Source organism: Poecilia mexicana, unplaced genomic scaffold, assembly GCF_051168715.1.
Source record: "Poecilia mexicana isolate PSO_F unplaced genomic scaffold, ASM5116871v1 scaffold_5, whole genome shotgun sequence".
Lineage (NCBI taxonomy): Eukaryota > Metazoa > Chordata > Actinopteri > Cyprinodontiformes > Poeciliidae > Poecilia > Poecilia mexicana.
Genome location: NW_028263374.1, coordinates 18140920 through 18150072, shown reverse-complemented (window position 1 = coordinate 18150072; position 9153 = coordinate 18140920). Strand labels below are relative to the sequence as shown.

Below are 9153 nucleotides of genomic sequence, written 5' to 3'. Positions count from 1 at the left end.
AAACAGTCAGGAGTTTTACTTCCAGTCTTACTGGAAGTAAAACTGGAAGTAAAACTTACTGAATATACAATATATTTTTAATTCTGTGGCACTACTGGCCTTTATTGAAAGTAATCAAACTAGAAAAAAAGGGAAGGCATGCAACAAATTCCCCAAGATCAGGACTTAAACTCTGTACAGCTGAGTCAAAAACCAACAGCATGCATAGAGTAAACTCCAAGATGGGTAATTTACCAAAATATTGTTTTACAACCTGCTAGCTTCCAGTCAGGGCAATTTATAAATCTGTCAATGTAAGGTTTCTTTTTTGCTGTGTTACAATACACCATGCCAAAAACTCATGAATGGATCTAGTGTTGATGTTATGCTTGAGGAACCTGGACAAAGTTTGAGTTACCAGAACCAACACAGTTATTGCATGACACGCACAAAAGATTGACTTAACCTGGAATGAACTCGCCAACGTTATTATACTTAACCAAAGATGTGACAGTAAACTTGCTAAAATGTTTCCCTTTATCTGAGAAATGTCAGCTACTCCAGCTCTTAATGTGGTTTAGTCTCATCACCATCCAAAAACACAGAGTTTGTCCTCAGGGTAGAGACAGAGATGTTTGGACTTGGATTGGTTGAGCCTGAATGAATACATTTAGCATATGACTGTGACTCATCCTAGAGCTTGTTTTTATCCAGCAGCTGAAATCGAACATTGAAAACAGACAGCAGGTCACTCATACTACAAAAAGGATCCTTAATCGATGTAGAGGAGGGCATTAACAAAAAGGACTCCAGATGAATGTACATAGGATCCTAACTTTTTAAAACTATGTGTGAGTATTAAAACTTTCTAACTTGTCAGTTTTAGTTACCCTCTTTATTATGAAGTAATGCTTCATACTTATGTTAAAAATCTTCCATTAATCGTTTTCCACCTAATGTGAGAACTGGTTGCAGGGATACCACGTCCAAAGGGAGCATTACTGGAGAGAAACAACCCAGTAATACCCTTAATTCAAGAGTTTTCAAAGTAGAGCTATCCCCCCTTCCCAAACTACATCACTGCTATTATTTCTGTAAATGTTTTCGCTGTTGCTATGCTTCCTATTCCAGACACTCATATGTTTCACTGATGTTGTGGTGTTTCCCTGCTTTAGCGATGTGGAGCGCTACAAGGTATGAAGCTTCATTTACCTTGTCAAGTATGAACTTTTTACAACAACTGCTAAAATTAAAATAAAACAAAAACTCGTTGTGTTTGTGGCAGTGGCACATATTTTAGATCCAGCCCATGAAAATTCCAACTTTATGGTCATTTAGTCTAATTTGTGTTGACTGTACACTGCACTCAACTGTACACGGTTGAAAATCTCTCAGTTTTATTTCTGGCACTGACATGGGAAGGTTGGTTGAAGACCACAGTTACGTTTTCATCTTTTCGTCACCTTCATGTCACAACCCCCACTGAAGAGCTGTGGCATGCCCCTCTTTTTGAAAAGCCCTGCTCCAACTCATTGTGACCATACAAATGCGTTCCGACAGCAAAGGCACGTTTAGTCCCTCTACTGACCTCTGGGTTTCCCTTTGGATCTCCTTCCAGTGGGATTTGACCTGGAAAACCTCAGAATGGAGGCATTTTGATCAGATGCGTGAACTCCTTTAACGGAGTTCATGCATTTTATGCAGATCCAAAAAATGTGATTCCGGAGAGCAGAGTGTGGATGGGAACTGGTTTCCTCGGAAGGAACTATGCGTAATAAAGTACAGCTTTGACAAGATGAGGTCTGCGTACCACTTACGAGGTGGAACTATTTGCCTCATGGGGAGACCTGCTCCAGGTGAGCTCCTCCTGATCACACCTGATGAGCATCAGCTGTGGGAGTCACCTGCCAGTCACACCCTGCATTGGGAGAGGGTAAGAGCACACACACACACACACACACACACACACACACACACGCACACGCACTCCAACCAATGCAAATCGCTGAGGATACACACAGTGTAAAAATGAAATGATTTATTCTAATGCTTGGGTGATAAAAGACATCAGCTTTGCTGATTTTACTGAATGTGCAGAAACAGTAAGGGGACTTTGTCTATACTCTGCACAAGTAAAAAGGAGAAGAAGAAAGTGATGTAACAAATGTATGGAGCAATTTTAAAACTAGGCAATAAAATAAAATAAAGGAAAAATAATATACAGCCACATTCATTAAATTAGAATACCATTGAAAAACATATTTAGGATTCATTAGACACAGACTGACGTGGGCTTATTGAAAAGTATGTTTAACACTTCGTTAAGGTTGTTATTTTCAAAAGGTAATTTTAATGTAACAAACCTCATCGGTATGTATAACCTGAGTCATTTACTGAGTATGACTATATGTAAAGATGCAGTAATGACTCTAAATGCCTGTTGGGTCTGTGACATCTTTTTCTTCAATGAATTAACCAGTGCAGTTGTCTAGGCAACATCCTCAGCCATAACCTGAAACTATGACCTTCTTTGTGGGGGAATGATGGTTAGAACAGAAAGAGCTAGAGTCAATGAAATTACTAGTTCAAAGATCACACAAACACAGAGATGAATTAGAAACTCACTGTTTGAACATTTTAAAACCCGACTAGAACGTTTTTATGACTGATGGTTTCGGGAAAGCCTTTTCCTGCCCAGTAAACAATGTGTTACAGTGGGATAAGTGTGGAGAAGCAAAAATATGAGCTGCTTTTTCAGCAGGTTTAGCTTTACCAGTGTTTCTTTATTAAAGGAGAGAAGATTGGTTGATGGATGTAGCATGTGAATAAAGAGTTGGACAAGGAGGGAAATCAAGGTAGATGGTCCATCGGACTGTTGGGCTCTAAAGCACAAAAATGACTAATAAAAGAGATTTATATTTATAAAGAGAAAATGTAAAGGACAGTGGATCTAGTGTGGGACTTTGTTAAACACCTCTGAGAAGACACTAATATTCATGGAGAAATTGTAATCTAACACAAAAGGACAGTGTTGACAACTCAATCCCTACAAATAGGATCAGGTTTTGTTGGTTTTATTTATTTTTTTATTTTTGCTACTATCGTTTTAGAGACACAGAACTTCATCCCTTCTAAGTTTATATGTCATCAGATTTTCTTTTATGGCAATTCGCTATCTTTTTAAAAAATCAAATAAAAAAAGAGATTGTAATATAAGCATATTAATGTTTAGAGCCTTGGGTTTTGAAATTATGAATGGAAATAAATAATATTCTCTTGAAATTACTTTTAGCTTTAAAGCTATAGATTTTCAGATAACCAACCATGACACGAGTGGGTTGGGTTTTTTCTCATTTTCTTTAGGGGAAATGGCGATGTGATGCTGACTAAAAACCCACAAAGGGTTCCTGTTTCACAGTCGAGTGTCGCTGAGCACAAACAACCTTGTCAACTCAAAGAGAACGACTTAACATGTTTCTGTTTAATCTGCTTATATTCATTTCGACTCTTAGTGGGTTTATTGTTGATTCGGATGCCACAGGATGCAACATAGGTAGGAAACATAACCTTTTGGGTGTTTTAAAAAAATTGGGTAACGCTTTATTTGACAGAAAATTGTTCTTGTTCTGTGTAATGATGTAGATTTCTTTTTGTTTCTGTCTTTTTTCTGAAGTACTTAGAAGTTAAACTGTTGTTTTTCTCCAACTTGTGATTTATATAGGTGAGAAAGTGAAGGAACTGCCTTCAGGCCACACAGTATGTGAGCCATGCGGGGAAGGAACTTTTCAGGCAACGCCAAAGAAGTCCAAAAGATGTGATGGATGCATGACGTGTTATATAGGTAGAAGTAAAAACCTTGTCAACATGTACTGACTGAAAACTGTTCTATGAACAGCAAATGATAAAGTGCAAACATTATCATTTGTTTACATTGTTTACAAACATTATCATTATCAGTTGATCCCAGCCACTGATTCTGTCCTTTAGCTTCTTTTCCCAAATTAAACCAACGACTCTGTAGTTTAAATCCTAAAAGGCATTATTTTCTTGCTTTTTCAGAATCAGGAAGTGTTATCAAAGAGAAGTGCACCAAAGTGAAGAATACTGTGTGTGGATGTCGTGATGGCTTTGTTCCACGTTCAAGAGATTCAAGCTACTGTAAATGTGATATAGGATCTGGACTGGAAAACGGGGGTAAGTTATAGACTCAAACAAATTTCTTAGCTTCCATTATTTGATCCAAAGGCTGAACCTTAATGAAAAAAAAAATTTTCCCACTGGCAGTTTGTTCAAAGTGCAAGGAAGGTTATTTCACCAAAGAGATTGACACACAATGTCAAAAATGGAAAGAGTAAGTTTCAATAGTTGCACACCATCTTAAACCTCAAGTTCACATGTAGCTAAAAGCTGTTGTTTTTGTCTTTGTTATGTTTCTGCAGCTGTAAGTCTGCAGGGATCAAACAGGCTGGAAGCTCAACCTCTGACGTCGTGTGTAATGAGATGATAAATGACAGTCAGACCACTGTAGCCCCCACAACAATCACAAAGGTTTTCTCCTCGCTCTCAACAACACGTCGCCCACATGAGGGGGCTCCAACACAGAAGACATCCTCGAGAACCACCACGACTACTGTTCAGCGCCCCAATGTGATAACCCCAACGCAGCCCACAAGCATTCACATAGGTAAGACTTTTCCTGCTTTCTGTTACGCTCAGATTCCAGGGTGGTGTAAGCTGTAGCCCGACTGTCTCGTTTTATTCCAGGTACGGCCATTCTCATTTTGGGAATTGCCGGACTGCTCGGGCTGACGGCAATGACCTGCAAGCTGCATGTTACCCACTGCTGGCAGTCAAAACCAGCAGTACAGAGTAAGTTAAAGGCAATCTGGGCTCACATGCTTTCATTTAGTGAAAAAATATACAGCTCTGGAAAAAAACTGAGACCACTGCACTGAAAATCTCCTGGTTATTCTGCCTGGTATTGATCTCTGAACTCTTCCTGAGTTCAAACATTAGAATTGTTGTTTCTAAATGAATATGAACTTGTTTCCTTTGCATTATTTGAGGTCTTAAAGAACTGTATCTTTTTGTTATTTTGACCATTTCTCATTTTCTGCAAATAAATACAAAATCTATGCTTGGAATTTCAGACATGTTGCCAGTAGTTAATAGAATAAAAGAACAATGTTCATTTTACTCAAATATAAACCTATAAGGAGTAAAATCAGAGGAACTGATTATTTTAAGTGGTCTCTTGATTCTTTCTTGAGCTGTATTTATTCATTTAAGTGCAAGAACATTGAAGACACCTATAGCAAAAAAAGTCATTCAGCTTTTACACTGGAATAAGGTGCTAGTGTGTTTCTCCTGCACAGGTGATTGTCCATTTTAACTTACCACCAGACAACGCTTTATTTAGTAAATAAAAACATTTGTGTGCATTTTGTTGAATGTTTATGTTCTTTTTCTGTGTTTTTTGATTTAATAATCCAGGATGGTTTGGCATAGCATGATGGAAAATAGTGGCAAAATGTTTCCTAATTACTTTTTTCTTGATCATGTGTACATTTTTATTTGCAGCCAAGGACTCTTTGTGTCGGAGGCCAGTTGAGGAAAGCGGTGACAGCAGTGAGTCCTCTTTGAAACTTAACCCAGAGCCATGAGGTGAAGTTTTCCTTTGACGAAAATCCTCATCTGATGCTTCAGAGAGCCATCCCTGGAAAAGTTTAATTTACTGCAGACCCCTTAGATGCTCCTTGTATTGTTTGTTGTGTGTTAAACACACAACGTCTGCATTGTAACAGGGGTGTTTTTAATATGTACAGTTGTCAAAATTTGACTGTTTGTTCTGTTGTAATACAGTGTAGGATTATTGAGTAATACCTCGCTTTTTAAAACTGTGAAACCATTCAAGGTAGACGTCCATCCTCTTGATGTTATACTTCTTAGGAGGAGTTATTATGGCTGACATGGTCAATAAGGATTTTTTTTTCTTATAAGTATATATTTGCCAATACTACCTGGTGAGTTTTCTACTATATGCATTTATATGTAGGTGTTATAGACCTTCTGCTGACATTGTACATGCTCTAACAGGGCTGGGACAACTCTGAGAAATACGCACTTTGAACAATAATAAAGTGGGTAGAAACTATAAAACACACCAGATACAGAAGTTAAAACAATATATAGAATAAAAGTTCTCTTTTTCTTTAACATTGTTTTTAAATTTCTTTTGTTGTGTTATTCAGTGTTTCCTTGGTCTGTTCCAACAGTCATATGTCTCTTTTGCACAAGATAAAAAAAACAAAAAACAAATCTGTTTTCAGAAATATGTGGGGTGAGGGAAAGTACCACATGGAGCAAAATGTGCTACTTTCCCCCCCCACCAAGACTTGCCTCCTCTGTTTTCTTGTTCTGGTGTTTGGAAAGACTGATATTGTAAATGTGAAGACTTTCATGTTGTTTGTGCCTTGCTGGAAATATTTTTTCAGATTAGTGCAGTCAGAGGAGTATGAAACTTTGTTCTAATTACCTTTCACCATTTGCCAGATGAGCACTAAGTAGCTTCATGCCTGGTTGAGTCTCAGTGAGTTGTAAAATGGACCCGAAGGGAAACTGCAGATATGTTGATTAATTCTAAGAATTGAAGGCTCCTTTCAAGAAGGTGGCATTGGTTTAATTAGGAAAAATATGGGTAACACTTTATTTGAAGGGGGGTGAATAAGACTGTCATGACACTGTCATAAACATGACATAACACCTGTCATGAACATGAATAAGCCTTCATGAATATTTATGACTGTTGTCATAAAGCGTCATTCGGTAAATTATGACACTTTTAATACAAAGTTGACATTATTCAAAATGTCTTTATGACAACTTGACATTAACCAAGAAATCATCACTGATATAAATTTGTTATAAAAGTGTTACTGATTGCACTTTAAAAATGAGGTAACTTTATGTTATTAAAGGTAAAGTTTAAACAGTTTATTTAAAATGTTTATGAAAGTGTCATGACAGTCTTATTCACCCCCTTCAAATAAAGTGTTACCAAAATATTTAAATATATCATGACTGGATTAATTTTAGATTTGTTTATTTTATTTTACATTAAAATGAGCATGTTACATATGCAGTGTAAAGTAAAGCCTCCTCTATTCAAGTTTTTCTGAAAATGTATTATTTATTGAAATAATATCACTGATACTGATGTGAAGTTATAAACATTTTACTTCTTCAGCTTTTGGTACTATTTATGAGCAGTTTTGTGTTTTTTTTTTTTTTTTACTGATGACATCTCTCTCTAGCCAAGGGGGAGACACCACAATAGAAAAACAAACGAAACAAAAACAATTCTCTGTTGAATCCTACATAGTTGTCCTGCTTATGTTCAAATTAGTTCAATAGGGTGGGCGCCCTCGTGTGGAATGTAAAGTTTAGGCACTGTAAAATAAAACAACAACATCAGAGACTATTTTTGTGTTTTTTTTAGACGTCTCAGATGCTTTTTACTACCTCTAGTTTAAAATCTAGAACTGGATAATAAAATGAAAAATCATCTTGTTTGTGAAATCATATAAAAGAGGAGAATTTAATGCCTTTCTGGAATGAAACCTTTGCAGATCAATATCTTAAGTGTTCTAGAAAAGTTTTATTTTTTTATTTTATTATGTACCATTGATGGATTGAGTTGCACAAGATGTGACTTACCCAAGGTGCTATTCAGGCACCATGGCTTCTAACTGTGAAGATCTGCTGCAGACAGAATAAACAGATGAAAGAGTACCTCCCCAAAACTGCCTGTAAATGTCACTGATTCAGGAAGCTGGTGTGCAGTTTCAGAGAAATTAAGCGTACTTTACACGGAACAAACCTGTTTGGGGTTTTTTGAGTTGTAGCCTGATTTACAAGCACTTGAAGATAAATATCATACATCCATTCATGTCTATATATATTTCTAGTTGTTTTTTTTACCCATGTTGCACGTTTTTTCTTAATGTGCGTGTATGACAAACTTGTGTTTATATTCTGTATATTATTTGAGTAAAAATGTATTGGTCTCTGAATAAGCCTTTGTGACTTTCTTTGTGCTATTTCTGTAGCTGTAAGACGGCTATCGGTGTGCTTTTTAAATTCACTGACCCTCATTTTAAGTAGTTGATTAACATTACAATATCCACTGTGCACATCACAGTATGGTGAGTTTCAAATATTCTTCTCTTCTGTTACCAGTTGAACTTGACCTTATTATAATCACACTGATCAGACATAACATTACGATTACTTAAAAAGTGAAGATAAACAGGATGGGCCATTGGATTTGAGCAAGTTTTGGTTCACCACTCACACACACACGCATGCACGCACGCACGCACGCACGCACGCACGCACGCACGCACGCAAAACAGCAACAATAAAAGGATAAAACACACTCTTCAACCTCTCTCTGGTTAGAACTGATGGGCTAACGTTCATTATCATTATCATTTTCTTGTTTTCAAATAGCTACATAATGGGAGAATCTTATCTTCACAAAAATTCATGTCAACTAATATGAACTCATCCATTTTATTTTAAAAGTTAACAGTTTTAAAGACATCCAATATTTGGATTTGATTTGAGGACTATGCGTTGGTGGTTAAGCTATTTCTAACAACTGGACCAGGATATATTAGGCAATAAATGAACATTTGATCATCAAAGGTGCTGGAAATAAAAAAAAAAATAATAATGGGCAGATGGTTAGCATTTCCAAAGCTGCAGCTCTTGTTCCCAGTATGCAGTGTTAGTGGTTCTAATAAAACCATCACAGCATGGATCACAGTTTGCTGTTGCTACACAGGCATTGATCAATCAGTGCCTGTGTGTTTTGTGTGTGTGTGTGTGTGTGGGTGTGTGCGTGTGTGTGCGTGTGTGTGTGTGTGTGTGTGTGTCCATCACAGCATGGATCACAGTTTGCTGTTGCTACACAGGCATTGATCAATCAGTGGGTCTGTGCCAATATCATAATCTTTGGGTTTGTAATTTATGGTTTTGGATTTTCTCCAGCTCTGTTTTGAATTGTGGTCCCTGCTGCATTGTGGTCGGCCGCTTCCTTTCATGGATTCTGCTCCATTTACTTCCTTTGTTCTTGTGAGGGCTGTCACTGCGATCCTTTGTCAACTTTGT

The 9153-nt window shown here is 37.1% G+C and overlaps 1 protein-coding gene across 1 annotated transcript; it reads left to right on the top strand.

Moving 5' to 3' along the window:
• The first annotated feature begins 2535 nt into the window (after nucleotides 1-2535).
• Nucleotides 2536-8054, top strand: LOC106916324 (tumor necrosis factor receptor superfamily member 5). The gene is made up of 7 exons (XM_014984571.2): nucleotides 2536-3532; nucleotides 3701-3820; nucleotides 4039-4173; nucleotides 4264-4330; nucleotides 4419-4663; nucleotides 4744-4848; nucleotides 5560-8054. The coding sequence occupies exons 1-7, from the start codon at nucleotides 3451-3453 to the stop codon at nucleotides 5640-5642; spliced, it is 837 nt and encodes a 278-aa protein (XP_014840057.2). The 5' UTR covers nucleotides 2536-3450; the 3' UTR covers nucleotides 5643-8054.
• The last annotated feature ends 1099 nt before the right edge of the window (nucleotides 8055-9153 follow it).

What these genes read in the sequence shown, in the direction of transcription:
- LOC106916324 (XM_014984571.2), top strand. Translation starts at nt 3,451, where the DNA reads ATGTTTCTGTTTAATCTGCTTATATTCATTTCGACTCTTAGTGGGTTT. An exon ending in CAATGTCAAAAATGGAAAGA is followed by an intron (nt 4,331 to 4,418) that starts GTAAGTTTCAAT and finishes ATGTTTCTGCAG; the next exon opens with CTGTAAGTCTGCAGGGATCA. An exon ending in GCCCACAAGCATTCACATAG is followed by an intron (nt 4,664 to 4,743) that starts GTAAGACTTTTC and finishes GTTTTATTCCAG; the next exon opens with GTACGGCCATTCTCATTTTG.